Raw genomic sequence first — 17446 nt, forward strand, 5'->3', positions numbered from 1 at the left:
GAGTGTGCTTTGAATCTCATTGGAAGGGCTCGTGGACTCGGCTTGAAACGATGCTACTCTGGTTATTCGGGTTTGGAAGAACTGTGCTTGAAACGGAACAACTGTATGAAGGATCGCAACTAGTTGAATCGCAGGTTAGGTCACAGAAATGGCAACTATAAATGTTCTCGCCGATCCCTTACTCTTTGTGACAGAAACTAGAAAGTTGCGAAACAAAACCCATCCCACAATCTCTGAGATATACCCCAATACCATTCCTAGTCGAAACCTCTTTGGTGTAACACTCCCATTATGAAGTCTAGTGTTGCGTCGCTGGCCTTGGCAGGTCTGCTTGTGGCTCCTGCCGTTGGTTTGGATGTCCCTCAAAATGTGCGCAACCTTTACAACTCAATTCGAGCACAGGGTTCTTGCAAAAAGGAGCTGAAGGGCGGATTCTACAGCCAAGAAGGCGACTCCAAGAGTAAGTAACGAACCGATTGACCAACCAACCAAAATACAGCGCGACAAGTAGAACACACCGTATAACATCGTATTTCACAGATTTCGGCTACTGTGGCGACCATCTCGATGACTATGGTATCATGTACCTTCAAGGCAAGAATGGTAACCTTGTCAACATGGATATCGACTGTGACGGAGCTCTTGGCAAAGGCGACGGCAGCTGCGATAGCTCCACAGACACTCAGGGCCAGACTACTTTCCAAGACACTGTTGCTGGGTACAACAAGGGCATTAAGGATCTAAATGCTTACATCCATTCGTTTGTTGTTCTTGGCAATGATGGTAGTAAATCTGGCTACGTCACGTTTAAGCCAGAGCAATATGGTATCGAGCCGTTGTCAATCGTTGCGGTCGTCTGTGGCGACAAGATGGTCAGTCAGCCTGGTTTCTGCAGAATTTGAACACACATTCCTCTGGCCAAGGCCGCTACTAATTCTGGTGTAGTTCTACGGCGTTTGGGGAGACACCAATGGCGATGATGGTCCTCCACTTATCGGTGAGGTATCCGACTCGCTTGGCAGAGCATGCTACGGTAGCGCTGTCAACGGTAATGAGGCCCACGACGACAACGACGTGCTCTATATCGCATTCACCGGTTCTGATGCCGTGCCGGGAGCCAATGGGGCCAAGTGGAATGCCAAGAGCTTCACTGAATTTGAGTCATCCTTGGAATCCCTTGGTAACAAGCTCGTTCAGCGAATTGGCAGCACTAGTGGTGGCGGCGGCGGCAGCAACCCTCCTCCTCCCCCAACTTGCTCATGGACTGGTCATTGTTTGGGGGCCAAGTGCTCCTCTGATGGTGATTGCGATGGCGATCTTGTTTGCAAGTCAAAGAAGTGCTCCAACGTTTGACATCACGACAATCACCAGTATATATTGCAAACTCTTGACGATTTCATTCGCTGTTAGGTACCTGTGTACATAACCTCTCTTTCTTAAGAGCTTCACAAGCTCTCTTTATATATTTGCTTGCAAAATGTCTGATTTCTTATACTCAAACTTGAAAATGTGTTGTAGATTCATTTCCATACCCTTAACTTGCTTTGTGCTGAGAAATACAATACCCACACTTGCAAAAGCTTGTATAAGATCACACACCCATACACATCACAGCCACAATCAGCTTCTGAGGTCCAGCTGGCCGGGATCGTCTGCCTTACTTGTGAAAGCGCTCGCATATGGAACTGCCCTTGGACATTTCCCTGAGACGAGACCTTCCCTGCCAGACCATGCTACATAGCCAAACAGGGGGGCCAGCGATCCCGTGGCTAGGAACAGCCTTCTCTCAGTGGACCAGACCCAAGCCAAACGACGTAGCATGAGGGCTGGGGTTGGTGGCTTTTGGGATAATTTGGGAGACCCTTCAGGTATTGCGGAGTACCAGACACCAAATGGATCAAGCAAGACACTAGACTAGTTACCATCCCGTGTCGGTCGGAAGAGTGGTCACGAAACGCCCCGGGTTTGTGGCTGGAATTATTGCTTTCCGATCAGGATCCAACACAGGCAACCGGTCAATCCGGGCCGATGCTTGGGCCTTGTCCAAAAACAAGTGATTGGGGTCTTGATAACATCTGACCAGCGGATGCTGCGAGTCTCTAAACATACAAATAATCATTCGGCCATGTGAATTCAGCTGCAGCTCCGATCATCGACTCGTCCCAACAACGGCACACTTTCCGATTTTCGAAGCATTGAGTGTTGTAGTTTTTGACCAAATGGCGCCGTCTCAATCTCATCAGCATGGCGCGCTGGCCGACATGACAAGTGCGCAAGCCAAGGGGTTCTCATGGCTGTCAAATGCAGGAATTGTCAAGCTCAACCTGATGCTATTGCTTTTTCAGGTTTCTAGTTACGCGACAGGATATGACGGCTCAATGATGAATGGGCTTCAGTCCTTAGATAACTGGAAGGACTATTTCAATGACCCTAGCGCATCGCAACTTGGCCTGTGAGTATTGTCTTGGGCTACGAGTCAGAAAGTTCGACTATGCTAACAATACACAGACTAAATGCTATTCAGAATGTCGGCCAACTGGTTGCGCTTCCATTTTGCGCCATAAGCTGCGACAAATTTGGCCGTCGTCCCGTGCTGGTGGCCAGTGCCGTCCTTTTGCTCCTCGGAGTTGTGCTTCAAGCTGCTGCACAAAATACCGGAATGTTCATTGCAGCAAGAGGAATAATTGGTCTCGGGTTGGCCTTCAATATCACTGCGGCACCTCTCCTTCTACTGGAACTTGCATATCCCCAGCAACAAGGCCCAGTCGTTGGCATTTATAATAGTTTGTGGAATTTGGGTGCACTTAGCGCAGCCTGGGTTACTTTTGGAACGTTCCGAATCGGCAACACCTGGTCTTGGCGAGTCCCTTCACTGCTACAAGGCGCGTCCAGCGTCTTGCAGATTTGTCTCTGTTGGCTGGTTGATGAGTCTCCCCGTTGGCTCATCTCGCAAGAACGAGATGACGAGGCAAGAAAGCTCATCACAAAGTATCATGCAAATGGCGACGATGCTCACCCAATAGTTGCCTTGGAAATGGAAGAAATCCGAGTTGCTTTGCGCCTTGAGGCTGAATATAACAAGACCACCTCGTATCTATCTTTTTTTAAGACCAAGGGTAATCGACGGCGATTCTTCATCATTCTTTCAGTCGGCTTCTTCTCGCAGTGGAGCGGCAATGGACTTATTTCTTATTACCTAACTTTGATTCTCAACTCCATCGGCTACACATCTGAGGATACCCAGACTCTTATAAATGCCTTACTAACGGTTTGGAGCATGGTTTGGAGTCTATTCTTTTCGGCTGTCATCAACAAGTTCGGCAGGCGCACCATGTTTCTCGCGTCAACGGCTGGTTGTCTTGTTGTATACATTGTTTGGACGGCGCTTGAGGCCACTTACGAAAAGCAGACGGCCCTGGATGGTGAAGGTGGTGGTCCTTACGCAAAAGCTGTCCTTGCCATGATTTTCCTGTTCAACTTCGCATACAGCATAGGCTGGACACCTTTGCAGGTCGCCTATGTTATTGAAATCCTGCCGTTCAACCTTCGTGCCAGGGGACTTGTCCTATACAACCTATTTGTGGCTTTGGCACTCATCTTTAATCAGTATGTGAATCCTATTGGTGTGGAAAACTCCGGATGGAAGTACTACATCATGTACGACGTTTGGCTAGCGTTTGAGCTCCTTGTCGTGTATTTTCTTTTTGTTGAGACTGGCTCACTTAGTTTGGAAGAAACGGCAGCGGTTCTCGATGGAGAGGACTACGGAAAGAGGCTGGAAGCCGAAACGGTTCACAATGCGGAGAAATCGGATGCTTTGGTGTACCAGATTACCAATGAAGCAGCAGACAAGAAGGGAGATGCCGTTGCTTGAACACCTTGCGCCGTATGTCTTGAATTGTGAGATACAGATAGCACAGAATTTGAGCAGTTTAACATTGTCTTCTCTTGCTTGTTGCACACACATAGGTGTTCGCTCTTTTGAATATATAAAGTCAACTAACACCATAAAATAGGCACGGTACGGAGAAGTGCTCTCACGTCTAAACCAAGGCAATACACAGTAGCATGGGATGCCAGATTCCCCTCACAGTTAGCATTATTACTATCTATGTTCGTGTACAGGGTCCTCTAGCCAAAGTTCTTGCCGTCCGATTTATGCGAAGAATGATGCAAATGTATCTACAATGTGTTTTCTATTATTCCAACGCACTTTACAATCCTGCATGAGCCACCAGCGCAGCGCCCAAACTAGATCCATCTCTTGTCAAACGAAATCGAACCCTTGCTTCGCCAGCCAGACCAATATCTGGTACATCTCGTAGTGCTTCTCGGATTTCTGCTTCAAAAGTCGGATAAAACTCGAACAGGGACCCATCGACGCCGATGACAATCATCTCATTCTCGGGAACAAGTGAGTCAGTCCTATTCGATGAGGAATAAGAAAACACTTCTTCTACGTCTCTTGGCCAACATAGTAGAATCTTGGCATAAGACATCAGTGATGATATGAAGCCTCTGCTTCGCTTGTGTCCTAATTCATTGGCCCTGAACAAGATATCCGACGGTTTTGTGATGTTACGCAGTCTGCCTGACTGGATAATGAGCGCAGCAATGGCAGCCCCAGACAGGCGAGCGGCGCGTCGTACTATGGCCTTCGTCAAAGAACGAACCATGTGGGCATCAGCTTGGCTCACGCCTTCCGCGTCTAGCGTTTGCTCAATGCATACAATGGAGGCTTGTAGGCTATCACTGCAATCATTTGCAAGCGAAGAAAGAAAAGGTCCGCTTAAAGCATACGGTTTGTGTAATGTCGAGGAGCCTTCGAACGTGCATGTGAGAGCTCCATCTTCCGAGGCCTTCAATATAGCCAACCTTGTGAGTTCTGCCAGGTACATTCCGGAAACTCTCTTTTCGAAGAGTTGTTCATTGGGATTGGTGGATGTTTCGTCTAGAGTCTTATCATGTATTGTGCACGGCAACATTTCCGGGTGTTCGTCGTACCAACCTCCCCATTCCGAATTTATGACCATCACATCTTTGTCGTTTCCCCGACCTTGGTGAGCACCGCGCAACTTGGTAATGTTTTCTAACTTTTCAGTATATGCAGCATTTGTCCCTGTTCCGAATATTATTCCGGCAAGAGGCGACACACTTCCTCCGCAAGCATATGCCTCTGCTGCCAGAGTACTGACACTGTCACTTGTAAGTGCGACGGCAGTAACACGCAGCCCAAGCCTGTCGATGGCTTTTTGCAGCATACCACAGGGATCTTGGCCGATTGCGTCGGGAATATCCCAGCCCTTGTCCCACTGAAGCATTCTTCCCTCTGTGAGGGAAATGGTTTCGTAAGTGAAGCTAAAAGTGAACGCCAACTTGAGAGCCTTCTCATTCAAGGGACTGCTTCGTTCCCCCTTTTCACCAGTGCCATGGCCAGATGTTGAGTTGGTATCAAGGAATTGCTTAATTCTCGATGCAATAAAGTCGAAAAGTGGTTTGTGACTGGAGTTGACCATATGCTCCCGTGGTACGATATGTTTTGACTGCAGTATCTTGTATGTTGAATTCCCTTGAAGATCGACCAGGCAGATTCTGCAATTCGTCCCGCCGAGGTCAACAGCAAGAAACTGTCCAACCTCGGAGCCGGTTGGAAGCTTGGTGACAAATGATGGTATTTGTGTAGCACCATGGCATGCCAGCAGCTCATCTGTCTATTGTCAGCTTCCTATTAATCCGGTCATTGACCTTGTCTTTGCTCTGTGAGAAGCAACATCCTTGGAATTTAACCTACTCATGCGGGTGATAGAATGCTTTGCAAGAATGCTCACATCTTCAGAGCTCAAATCAAATGACCCGGCCATATCGTTGGTGACTGGTGGCATCATGTACACTCTTGATTCACGTCTTGGCGCCGCCCTAGCTGCCAACGTGTCAAACAATGTGCGAATGTCTCATTTCCAAAGCAACCTTGGCAACGTATCGTTCAGTGTTGAAGCACCAGAGCCCTCATGTAGTAAATGCAGCGTCGTATCATTTTTGTTTTTCTTGTCATTGCAAGCTTTGCTGCTCATCCCGTAATTCCCATACAAGTCGTTTGCATGACCGAAATCACCGGGTTGGTCCGGTCGAACCGGTATTGACCGGATTTTGCCGGAGATGAAACCCAACTCATGATCATTGGTGGCAAATTGGGTTCTTGAAGTGGATTCACTTATCCCAAATTGGTCATTGTCCAGGAAGAAAGTCGACTGTGAGCAACCCACTTCTCAAATGATAGGGGTCTACCATCAAGATTGGCATGATCATGCCTACTGGGTGCTTTCGTGTGGCTGAATCGTGGAGCAAAGTACCTGCATGTTTTGGGGTAGATCGCCGTCTCCAAGTTCTTCAGGCATATCTCTCACGTGGTCGTGAGCTTCCCGGCTTATGCCCCCCGCAAACAAGTCAAGTCGGTTTTAATGTTCCCATGCAATTCTAATGTCTGACTGACCCACCAACCCTCATAAACGCTCTTCACATCGTTGAAACCATTTCAGGATACAAGCAAGGCACTCGATGAAAGCACTTCGATATCCGAGAGCTTCCGTCACTCACGTCGATCCTAGACACATTTCAAAAAATGGAGGACGAATCTTCGGAGCCAAAAGCTCGCAAAGCCTGCAGTCTGTCATGTTCAGTTCTTGCCTTGGTGTTGGTTCCACGCCCCGCTAACAGTCCGTAGTTAACTGTCGTAGACAGAAGATGAAATGCAGGATGGACACAGGTAACACTTGTCGCAGATGTCAACGCGCTGGACTGCCTTGTATTTTCGTGCCGCGTGCCAATGCGTCCGCGTTGATGGTTCCGGCTTCTCTCCCGCTCGGGGAATTACAATCGTCAGATGTAACGAGAGATTTGCTCCAAAGAGTCAAAGCTATTGAGGACCATTTGGGGTTAAGCAGTGTTCCAAAGCAAGTAAGCCAGGAGCCCAAGGTTGGAGAAATTGTAGAGCCGTGGTATGACGATGAACCCCTGGATAAGCTCTGGGAGGCGTCTGCAGTGTTGGAAAGATGTGTTCCTGGACCACGAGATGGTCCGCATTGGCGAAGAAGCAATATAAGGCACCTCTGGAAAACGTAAGAACAGCCCATAGCCACCAGACTACGTTGTAATTTTGGTTAACAATGACAGATTTCACGACAAGATGCCTGGACTTCACTTTTTGCCAAGCAAGCAAAAATTTTCTTCTCCCGGGCCGATTCTTCTTGCTGCTATGCTTTACTGCTCAAGTGTCCGTGGTGCTCCAGAGCACGCAGCTATTGCACCTGGATACTTCACAATCTTATGCTGTGCTATCTCGCAACTTAGCATACCTTGTAGTGAGATTGGCCTGCCTCTCACAAGCCTGGAGGGGGCCGAAGAGTATGCATTCCAGGTGGTGCTTGGGCTCGTTCTTGCTGGACTTTTGAATGAAGGCAACATTCGCGAAACGGGGATATGGATATCCATCGCATACAGGCTAGTACTGGAGCACTGCCCTCCCCAGGTTGATGAGAGATACTGTGACTGGCGGAGATTATTCAACGGCGTGCAGATAGTCGACTTGGAGCATGCGTCACTCCATCTGTCTTCACCAGTCATCCCAATAGAGCCGCCTCTCGCTGTGTTGCAGGTTTCACACAGAGATCAGCTGTACCGCCTCTCCCGCATGATGCACACTGGCTTGTCGCATTTCTCCGGGCGCGGCTTGCCAACGATATGGTCTTGTTTTTCCGGCGATGTTACCGACGCTACGTCTTCGCCTGACCCATTCAGCCCTGTTGATGCTGCCGTCATCCGCGACTGGGCCAGAAATCTGGATGATTGGTTGGTTGAATTTACGAAGACTGGTGATGACTTGGATTCACAGAGAAAAACTGTCTTTCGACAGTATGTCCTTCATCGATTAGTCGTTTTGTCAATCTATCACCCTGCCAAGGGCTGCAACCTGCGTTCGAGTAGCATCTCACTGAATGAACAACATGAATTACTAGTTTCGGCCCGGGCTACTCTGAAGCTACACTACAATGACAAGTCTATATGGTCAAACTGGGACTTGGTGATTATATCTTGGGCTGCTTTAATTGTCATCCATGGCATTGAGGCAGGTGTTGGCGAGTCAGATGGTGAGTTGTTTCACCGTGCTGTACAATGAGAACCTTCATGTCTAACGATCTACCAGATTTGCGAAACATTCGGGTTCATTTGGACATGCTTCAGGACACCAATGAGCCGATCCCAAACCTGCGTACAAAGCTGGCGGCTATTTTAGAGCAGAACATACAGAGACTGCACACGCCAAGCCCTTCTGCAACGAACCATATGCCAATGCAACCGTTGAATTCCGGCATGAACCTTGATTATTCCTGGCAGATCTTTGACCAAGCAATCATGTCCGAAGTCATGGATCCGTTTTGGCTCAGGACAGCGGAGATACAGCACAATATTCAATGATGTTACGCTAGTTTTGTTTATAGCATAATGCGCGCTACCCCGGACGAGTAGCTAGTACGAGGGTGTCACTAATATTGGAACAATTACTAAAGCATCGTTATTTTCCTCCAAAACCACCTTCTCAATCTACTTGCTTATAGTCATGAAGCCAAATACAGCACCAGCACCTCCTAATATTAAGAGGGTGACGACGCTGGCGCCCACTTTGTCTCCTACCGTAACTGGATGGACATTTAGTTGGAAGTCGTCGGCTCCAGACCCCGCGTTCGCATTTCCTTTGGATATTCCTCCAGACTCTGCCGTTGCCGGCGCCTTGGCTGCGACATGGGCGAGTTGAGAAGACACTGCTGCTAGCACGCTCATTTCCTGACCAGCGCCAGTTTGTCCATCATACTTGCCGCTAGCCCATTTGAATCCACATTGTCTACCATTAGTGCCACCAGTACATTGTTTAATGGCGGCTGTTGCGGATGTTTTGAGCACTGGGTTTATCGTCTGAGCAGTAAACGGCGCCAGCAGAGTAATATACGAATACCAGCGATGCAGAAAGCCCTTGTAGGTAATCATATCGGTGGTACAGGTACCTGCATTTTCGCACGCTATTTCGACAGCGATCCCATCTGGAAAGAAAGTTTTGAGGCCGTAATCTACAAGCTTCGTAACTCTATCCTCCCAAACCTGATCCTTGGTCTGGCAAAATCATCAACAAAAGTGCCCTTGAGGAGAGTGGGGTTTCTTGTCCTTGTTTGCTTACTGCATTATACATATACGCTGCTCCTAGAGCGAATACGCCGTTATTGTAGGAAAATTCGGCCTTGTTGATATCCGTACAATTATCGTCGACGTTTGCTCCATCGTAAATAGCGTAGGTCTCATTATTTAGAAAGCCAACACTTTCCATCCAATTCCATGTTTTGTTAACCCAGTCAGAGAACGTGCTATTGCCAGTATACCGATACAGTCGCGCTCCCAGGTTTAAGAAGCAGCCGTTGGCGATGCTTGCCTTGTAGTTATAACCATTATTCGCGAATGGGATTTGCCACCGCAGACCACCTCCACACGTTTTATCATGCCTGTCCGGGCTTGCCTGAGTGTTAAAAACAGCTTGTGCAAGAGCAAGCCACTGGGGTTTGTCTGAGGGCGGGTTGGGGAAAATCATCTCGGCAGCGCTCATAGCAGACATTCCCCAAAAGCCCTGATCGTCGTTTCCTAAAGACGCAGTAACATTAGGCGGCATATATGCGTCATTCGGTCCAACCTGCCATTGCATGGCTTGCATAATATCATCATTATAACTTGGATCCCCCGTCCAAGCCCAGTAGTCAATAAGTGTCCCCCACATTGCCCCGGCTTCCCACCAGTAGTAAGGACCAGCAGGAGGCGGCCCAGGAAGGATTCCTGGTGTCTGGCCGGAAAGGTTTCCTTTATAGTACTGCATCAAGTCCCAAGCCAGCGTGCTGGCACTCTGTTTAATTTCATCTATGGGAAATGATGGTTAGAGGAGTTGTTACTGGATGTCAGGGCATTCTTTCAAAGGTGTTTTGCGGCTGAGGCAACTGGAAACATGGTCCAACCTTACCATTGGAATTGAGAGAGAATGGCGAGACGGCAACCGAGAAACCAGGCGCCATAGTTAATATGATGAGAAGAATGGATGAAGACAGTTGGCACTCCATATTGAGTTATGGCTGTGGTGCTTTTACTGAAAGCGAATTGTCATTGTTGTGACTTGTTTTACCGCCTCATTTGTAGAACATTGTGCTTTTCCCCCAGATGTTAAGGCATATGCACGTACTACAAGCTCAAAGGGTGTCTGTGGTTGGTAACAATGTGCGAGTACAGTCAAAGGTCAAAGAAAATTGCAAATAATATACAGAACAAGAAATGCGGATTGCATCAAAGCACTGCCCTAAGAGAACATTACAAAACAACATCTACCTTAAACTGGTTATTTATCTCTCATATCCAACATCAGTAGTAGATGGGTTGCGTAACTGGCAATTGTCGACATGAGCAGGCAGTCAAACACGAAGTGGATGGGCCGACTTATCCGGTTTCGGACTGGATCACGGCAAAGACGGCTGTCTCGCATTCTTTGTCTCCAGCTGCTACAACACGATGTGTCTAATAATATGGCTCATGAGGAAGGGTGGCTTGCCAGAGTGGCCATGCTGTCAGTTATTAGCGAAGTGGCCACATGCCGTTTCGTGGCCTCCAAAGGTGAATGAAAGGGCAGCTAATTAGTGAGCTCGTGTATGAGATAGTGCCGAAACCCGATCGTGGCTTTGTTGTTCTGTATGGATCAAGTGATGGTCACCCAGCCCCGATTGTCGGTGGAACGATGCTGGATTGAGTTTCGGTTCGTGTGTAGTCGCAGTTAGGGCGAAACATTCGCTGTCCAAGATGACCAGACGCGCTTAACATCTTCCTGGCTTGCAATTTCGCTCACGCACTACTCCCTCTTCACAACAACTTTACCTTTGTGCGGCCGGAATTTAGGCCACACTATATAGCATCAAATGCCCTTGTACAACGAGTTGATCAAACACCTGCCCACCTAGATGATGGCCGGTAAAGGTTACTCGTGGAGACAAGTAATGCTAGCATGGGAGACGAGTCGTTAGCTGGCTTACAATCTTTAATCCAAGGCACAGAAAATCCAAATTTTGGCTTGGTGTTGCCAAAACCTCGGTTTAGTACTCCCCGTAACCATTAGGCATCTTATATGAACGGATTGAACTTCTGCGAATAATAGGACTACCTACTGTGATTGATGGTCTTTACCACTTCACTATGCGCCAACAATTTAGTTTGGCGCCTTTGCAAAGTTTTGGCTAAATTCGTGTTGTCTGTTGTGGACCCTCACAAGTCAAAAAATGGTTTGGTAGCCATGACTTCCCTGACCCGGAAAATCACTCTATTGCAATAGAACAAACAAAGCGGGAGGAGGGTGACGCAATGATGCCTAGCTCAGACTGTAATGCTCATATCTTGTGTGCTGGAAGACAATTGGTCCCAGTGGCTGTTCGGAGGAGTGCTGGCATGGAGGTGATTTCGGCTTTATGCATCAACCAGTCTCGCAACCGGGCCGAAAGAGGAAATTGGGTCCGGTTTGGAGCAACCGCTGGAGATGGAGTCGGTAGAGAGCCTGTTGATGGATGAGATGGGGCCCCAAAGGACATTTCTTTTCTTCTTTCTGCAAGGGAAAAAACGGGATTCTCTCGCAGATATACTTTCTCTCAAGCTGGAAAACAAAAAGAGAAAAGATCTATATAAGCTGCTCACCATTAAGTAACCAACTGCTAGTGTTTTCGTCTTGGTTGCTTCACAAAATCTGATACCTTTTTTCTGCATTGTATGCCTATTCTCCCTCAGTTCTATTCGGCAGCACTCACACATTTCCGTGGTACAATACTTCTTATCTATTTGGCACCGGCTACGAACAGAACACAAATAAAGCAAAGCACGGAGAGAAAAGGAAATGGGCAGTTACAGCGATATACCACAGCTTTTCGTTAATGACGGCCCCTTGGGTACCGAGAATGTAACACAGCTGCTCCCTTCGTCATGCGAGGAGCCGTTCGAAGTTCTACTCAATCGTTTGCACCAGCACGGCTACCTCTTTGTCAAAAAATTGCTTCCAAGAGAGGATGTTCTGCAAATAAGAGAGAAGTATTTCGAGTACTTATCTCCCAGTGGTGTCCTCAAACCTGGGTCCCTTCCCGTGGATGGACTCTTTGACGATTCTCAGGATCCCGCGGCTTTCCCTGGCATTGGCGCTGGGTCTACTGGAGAGAATGGTCGACCAGGAGGGGATAAAGCTCAGCTCTTTGTTGATCTCGCAATCCAGGCGCACCGCGAGCTTTGGTACTCCGAAACATTCTGCCGCCATCCAACCCTGGCTAAATTTGTGGCGCAACTAACTGGCTGGGGAGAAAGGTCCATGCTGTTTCGCCGCAGTCTGTTGCGGAATAATATACCCGGAACCAAAGCTATCGGGGTTCATTACGATCAAATATTTCTCAGATGGGGAGATTTGTCGAATCTGACTGCATGGTGTCCGCTTGGTGATATCAGCATTGATGGAGGCGGCTTAATATACCTGGAAGGGAGTCAAGAGCTAGGCGAAAGGCTTGAGCAAGAATTCGCCGACAAATCCCAAAATGAAAACTTCTCGGAAGCACAAACAAAGAGTGCATTTAATTCCAACATGCTTGCTAATGGACTATTGTCTAACAACCCCGCTGAGTTTGGGAGACAGTATGGTAGGAGGTGGATGGCGGCAGACTACGAAGCAGGCGACGTGGTGTTGCATTTACCATACATGGTATGTTCAAGCTTTATATTCTTCTGCCAAAAAGCGCGTTTCTAAAACATATCATCTCGATCTGTCAGATCCACGCATCCACAATTAATCACAGCTCCAATAACGTCATTAGACTAGCAACGGACCTCCGATTTTGTGACAGCTCTAGGCCGTTTGACGAAAGATGGTGCAACTTCTTTGAAGTCGGGTAAGTGATCCGAATCTAAAATATTAGAACCGCGGGGACTCTCGCCAGCTGACGTTTCACATGCACAGGGATGGTGTATAAAGAGGCAGGGCTCCGTCGCATTGAAGTTGGACTTTGGGGATTCTTTACCTAACATTATTATGTACATCAACTTCTCTCCTATATCTGGAAACTTCCAGGTTCTGGAGCAGGAGACTCTGAATTGAGGCTGTAGGCCATCCTCTGGTTCGCTCTGTCCATTGAAGAACATCCCCAAGACGTTCTAAATCCCCTCGGGCTACAAAACTATCTACAGAAAGAGATATCGCCATACATGCAATGAGTATAGCTGCGGGGCTAGTTGTGTTGGACAATCCTACACCACACATAGTCCAAACGTGTTGTCGTACCTTGTCTCGAACCCCTTCTTCCGCACGAAAGCATGCTGGGCCAGTTCTTGGAAGCGACGGATCATTTATATCCAACAAGATACGGGCGAGTGAGGAATACTGGGCAGCGATAATGCGCTCCTCAGTCTCGTAGCGAATATCTGGAAAATCGCCACCCCTAGCTTTGTAGAAAAATGGCTGCCCATGATCTCCAGCCGCAATTCGCTTATTCTCATTAAGAAGCTTCTTATGTAACTCCATGGATGACGGCCTGCTAATACCATATGCAAAGGCAATCGTCTCTGCGCAATGAAGTGTGGCTCCGCAAGCAAAAGAATACCTCTCCCCTGGCTGGACGGCTTGGAACTTGTGGAAAAGTTCAAGGTCCAGTCTAATCTGCCGACTGTCCCGCAACGACATGTATATCTCCTGCCGAAGACAGGCCCAGTATGCAGCTTGACGAAGGCTGGAGTTTATGCCTAGGTTCTCTTGTAGTCGGATGAGTGTCCTCGCACCCACTAGATGACCCTGTCTGTCGGCGCCTGCGATTGGTACATCTAACTCTTCAAGTAGGCGAAGTATAACTACAATTATTAACAGAGTTTCATCCAGAACAGACAAGTCATCGTTGATCGCCGGTATTAAGGTTTGAAGACATTTATCATAATGGCTGTCTGCTACGGCGGGGTCGAAGTCGTCGATGCGACTAAGATGGCGAGCTGCGAGGGCCAAAACGGCACTAAGAAGCGTGCCACAGGTACGTACACGCTGGGGGACGATGGTAGCAAAGTGGCGATCTTTGTCACAAAAGTCAAACTATGTTGCATATCAACGTCTGTATTCACCATTCAGGGCGTACCAAGGGCTAAAGATATGACGTACAAATAAAGAAACCTCATTAATGTAATGTTGAAGCAGTGTCGCTTCCTGAACATTTTCGAGGGGCCAGTCAGGAGGATCAAGATAAAGACGACCAACGGAGTGGGATTGCGGGCGGGAGTCGATCGCATACGATGTCTCCGAGGGCGATTTCTCGGGCACCGGGCTGCCTGTGCTTAAATTGCTCTCTGCCTCGCTCTGTGCGGGCAGGAAACGTATCGTCTCGCAAGCTAATGGGTAACCACCGGAATTACTCGAAGAGTTCCTATGCCCTAGCGTTGGTGGTGGCGGCGCGGCGGAATCTGCGTCGGAACTGTGCTTTTGTGTCGACCACGGTGTGCTCCTCGAGGCGCCCTGAGTCGGTTCAAGGGGATACTGGGAAACCTGTTTAGGGGACAGGCCAACAAACTGGACGTTTCCTGGGGATGGTGAGCAGTGAGCGTTGGCTTGGTGTCAACATCTTGACCAGTTGGACATACCACTTGGTGGCAATGGCATCCACTCTTGTGTTGGTGAAAAGCTAGTACCACTGCTTACCCTGGAAGCATTGTAGAATTGTCTCGGCGAATCGCGAATGCAGTTACGATTAGCCTTTATGCAACGGCTGCATCTTGGACGTTGCCCGTCACCTGGAGATGTTAGCTTGTTGAGTTCCCTCTTGGACAAGTCGCTCCGACTGTTTGCATTTAGGCTACATTTGTAATGACGTTGCCGACAGTCTTTACTATTTATCCATTAGAGTCGGAGAGGGGTTTGGGAGCGTAAGGGCTGAATCTCACCAGCTTAACATGCCAGGACTTTCTGCTATGATTAGTCGTAGATGTGACAGGAACGATAGAATGGTCGCATGGAGTTTCCAAAGATACTCATTCATAAATCGCGGGGCGAGTTTCCTTTTTTAATGCCTCGTCGGCTGAATGACGTCCCTACTAACTTTAACGGGATAGCTCCGTTACAAGACTTTACCCAGGGAAGCATCAATTGTGCGGGGGATCCGGGGACTGTGGAGATTCGGGAAGCCGTCAATTGATGAAGAGTCTACCAGACATATGATGATCCCGGATGGGACATCACTGTTGTTTCAGGCTCGGTACTCTATGCCTAGGTAGTCTGAGGCGGTGGTAGATCTTACATTCGTTGTTCTACCTCTCCCTGCTCTTAGCTGTCCGCACTTCATACCTCACAGACAGAAGGTTTAGTTTTCACGAGGCCTTACCACAAGTTAGGATTGATTGTGGAATCAGTGGCAATCAATCCAGCAGTTGAGACAAACATTACAAAGAATTGTGTTCATTAACCTATATCCTAAATGGCAGCTGCAAAGGGCTAGAAATAGCACATAACGACAAGCACATGCCATTTGTCAACCCCCAGTTAGGCAGTGATGAATATGTACGTATTAGAGTTCGTCTCGAGTTTGAATCCTGCCAGATCTCTGCCGTAATCGTAACATGGCCACACCATAAAGCTGCACCATGACTCATACTGCCTCACTGCCGGATACAGAGCCTATTTTGGCACCCATCATGGCTGTGTCGTTTGTCGCAGGAACTTGCGCGTAAACATTCCTCGGTGAACCTCCCTTGGCCGTCATGTTCAACGGATTGGTCGCGTTGCCAGACAAGATACTGCAGGCCGTGATGTTGGACATTCGACTCGCCCATAGGTCATAAATATCCCAAACCCTTCTATCTGTGGCGCGGTGCCGCTACCCCCATTTTCCCAGAAGATCTCCTCTAGTGTTGCATTCATTTCTCGCTTGCTTGACCCAGCGTTGAGGAAAAGAACCAACTCATCGCCACCGGACAACCCACCAGTGAAGTGTTGAATTTCACCCTGGCCAAATTGGTCTGTGTTGTTCACATAGTACCGCCAACGTCGGGTCACTGACGAACCCATGGAATCTTGCGAAACAGCTAAAACGGCAGTATTTTGAAGAATCGAAAGTGTCTCAGAGCTAACCCTTGACAAAACATTTGTCATGATCATAGGTGACTTCATGGCCGCCCATATCGAAAAATGAGCCTTGTACTCTTCATCCGACATTGCTCCATTCCCGACCTCTAGAAAGGCGGTCTTGTCAGCTCAGTTCTCGATCATCTGCTAAACACGGCTCGCGTACGTAAAAGGTCCATGTCGTTCCATGCACCGGGGAACGCCTTTGATGGGTAGTAGACTACCTTGTTGACAACATTCATCCATAGAACGAAAAAAACCAGGGACTTTGCAATCCAAACCTTCTGTCAACGGGATGTAACCCATACTATCTCTCTGCATTAGCGGAGCGTTCCCTTTTGCTAGACCAAATGACCTAGCGGTCATTTTCTTCGATACCTTCCTTCTCCACGCAGGGACACTGCGGGCCGTCTCGGTTAAAAGTATCTACTAAATCTCTTGTCACACGCCATGAATTGGCAATATTTGGGACAAATAGCCATGGACCATCGACGCCCCAGTTACACATGCTGTATAGTATTGGTCTGTTGGTCTTATTTAAAGCCTTGCTCATCGCGTAGTATCGGTCAAACGAGAGCTTCTGGGAGCCCTCTTGGCTGTCGTTGAAGCAGTTATCATACTTGACATAGTCGACCTTTTTCATCGGAAATTTAGTGACCCTCGGAAGCGGCCGTCCATTGACGCACTGTTCGCATTCAAACTTACCCCCATTCCGCCCAAACTGCAGCGTCCTTTTCCTCGAACCCTAGCCAGCCAGCATACCGCGCGCAGGTTGGTGTACCAGCGCTCGAATAAATACCAACTTTCATGCCGAGCTTATGAATCTCATCTGCAAGACCCTTGATGCCGTCCGGAAATTTGGTCATGTTGGGTTGCAAGTATCCCGTCGAGCTCCGCCCGTCTGACCAGCAGTCGTCCAGAATGTACTCATAGCCGACGTCCCGGAAGTCATATTGAACCACTTTCTATAATGACGCTGGAGTTGAGATCGCAACCGAATGAACTTCATGTATTCTTCATGAGTTAGCCATCGTCATATCCTACTTACATTTACGGAATGAGCAAACTCACCCAGCCCATCTGAGGTGTAAGGGCAAGTCCGTTATCTAATGCTAACACACACAACTCAAATAATGCAACAACTGCCGCAGCCAACATGGTACTGCTAAAATGTACGGTTCTAAACATTTTCTTTCTTGTTGAGAAAAAACAAATTGTGCCTCGATTCAAGTACGGTGAGGATGCAATGCGGGACGT

The 17446-nt window shown here is 48.1% G+C and overlaps 7 protein-coding genes across 7 annotated transcripts; 4 read left to right on the forward strand and 3 right to left on the reverse strand.

Annotated features, from left to right (window-relative positions):
- Positions 1–291: 291 nt before the first annotated feature.
- On the forward strand, positions 292–1353 carry VFPPC_10847 (glycoside hydrolase family 75; the record flags this gene model as incomplete). The annotated part of the gene is made up of 3 exons (XM_018289154.1): positions 292–460; positions 541–872; positions 946–1353. The coding sequence occupies 3 exons, from the start codon at positions 292–294 to the stop codon at positions 1351–1353; spliced, it is 909 nt and encodes a 302-aa protein (XP_018142840.1).
- Positions 1354–2219: 866 nt separating this feature from the next.
- VFPPC_10848 (sugar transporter) lies at positions 2220–3874 on the forward strand (the record flags this gene model as incomplete). The annotated part of the gene is made up of 2 exons (XM_018289155.1): positions 2220–2452; positions 2509–3874. The coding sequence occupies 2 exons, from the start codon at positions 2220–2222 to the stop codon at positions 3872–3874; spliced, it is 1599 nt and encodes a 532-aa protein (XP_018142841.1).
- Positions 3875–4214: 340 nt separating this feature from the next.
- On the reverse strand, positions 4215–5882 carry VFPPC_10849 (glucokinase; the record flags this gene model as incomplete). Its single annotated transcript, XM_018289156.1, has 2 exons — positions 4215–5707; positions 5792–5882. The coding sequence occupies 2 exons, from the start codon at positions 5880–5882 to the stop codon at positions 4215–4217; spliced, it is 1584 nt and encodes a 527-aa protein (XP_018142842.1).
- A 955-nt stretch (positions 5883–6837) lies between these two features.
- On the forward strand, positions 6838–8472 carry VFPPC_16355 (fungal transcriptional regulatory protein; the record flags this gene model as incomplete). The annotated part of the gene is made up of 3 exons (XM_018294108.1): positions 6838–7115; positions 7171–8144; positions 8201–8472. 3 exons carry the CDS (start codon positions 6838–6840, stop codon positions 8470–8472), a joined length of 1524 nt encoding a protein of 507 aa, XP_018142843.1.
- Positions 8473–8598: 126 nt separating this feature from the next.
- VFPPC_10852 (glycosylhydrolase family 76-2 protein) lies at positions 8599–10103 on the reverse strand (the record flags this gene model as incomplete). Its single annotated transcript, XM_018289157.1, has 3 exons — positions 8599–9162; positions 9227–9951; positions 10052–10103. The coding sequence occupies 3 exons, from the start codon at positions 10101–10103 to the stop codon at positions 8599–8601; spliced, it is 1341 nt and encodes a 446-aa protein (XP_018142844.1).
- Positions 10104–11953: 1850 nt separating this feature from the next.
- VFPPC_16356 (phytanoyl- dioxygenase protein) lies at positions 11954–13067 on the forward strand (the record flags this gene model as incomplete). Its single annotated transcript, XM_018294109.1, has 3 exons — positions 11954–12799; positions 12868–12986; positions 13055–13067. The coding sequence occupies 3 exons, from the start codon at positions 11954–11956 to the stop codon at positions 13065–13067; spliced, it is 978 nt and encodes a 325-aa protein (XP_018142845.1).
- Positions 13068–13275: 208 nt separating this feature from the next.
- Positions 13276–16279, reverse strand: VFPPC_17901 (arca-like protein; the record flags this gene model as incomplete). Its single annotated transcript, XM_022429574.1, has 6 exons — positions 13276–13314; positions 13376–14170; positions 14237–14652; positions 14713–14862; positions 15728–15861; positions 15918–16279. 6 exons carry the CDS (start codon positions 16277–16279, stop codon positions 13276–13278), a joined length of 1896 nt encoding a protein of 631 aa, XP_022285372.1.
- Positions 16280–17446: the final 1167 nt, after the last annotated feature.

The sequence above is a fragment of the Pochonia chlamydosporia genome, chromosome 5 (genome assembly GCF_001653235.2).
Source record: "Pochonia chlamydosporia 170 chromosome 5, whole genome shotgun sequence".
Taxonomy (NCBI): Eukaryota; Fungi; Ascomycota; class Sordariomycetes; order Hypocreales; family Clavicipitaceae; genus Pochonia; species Pochonia chlamydosporia.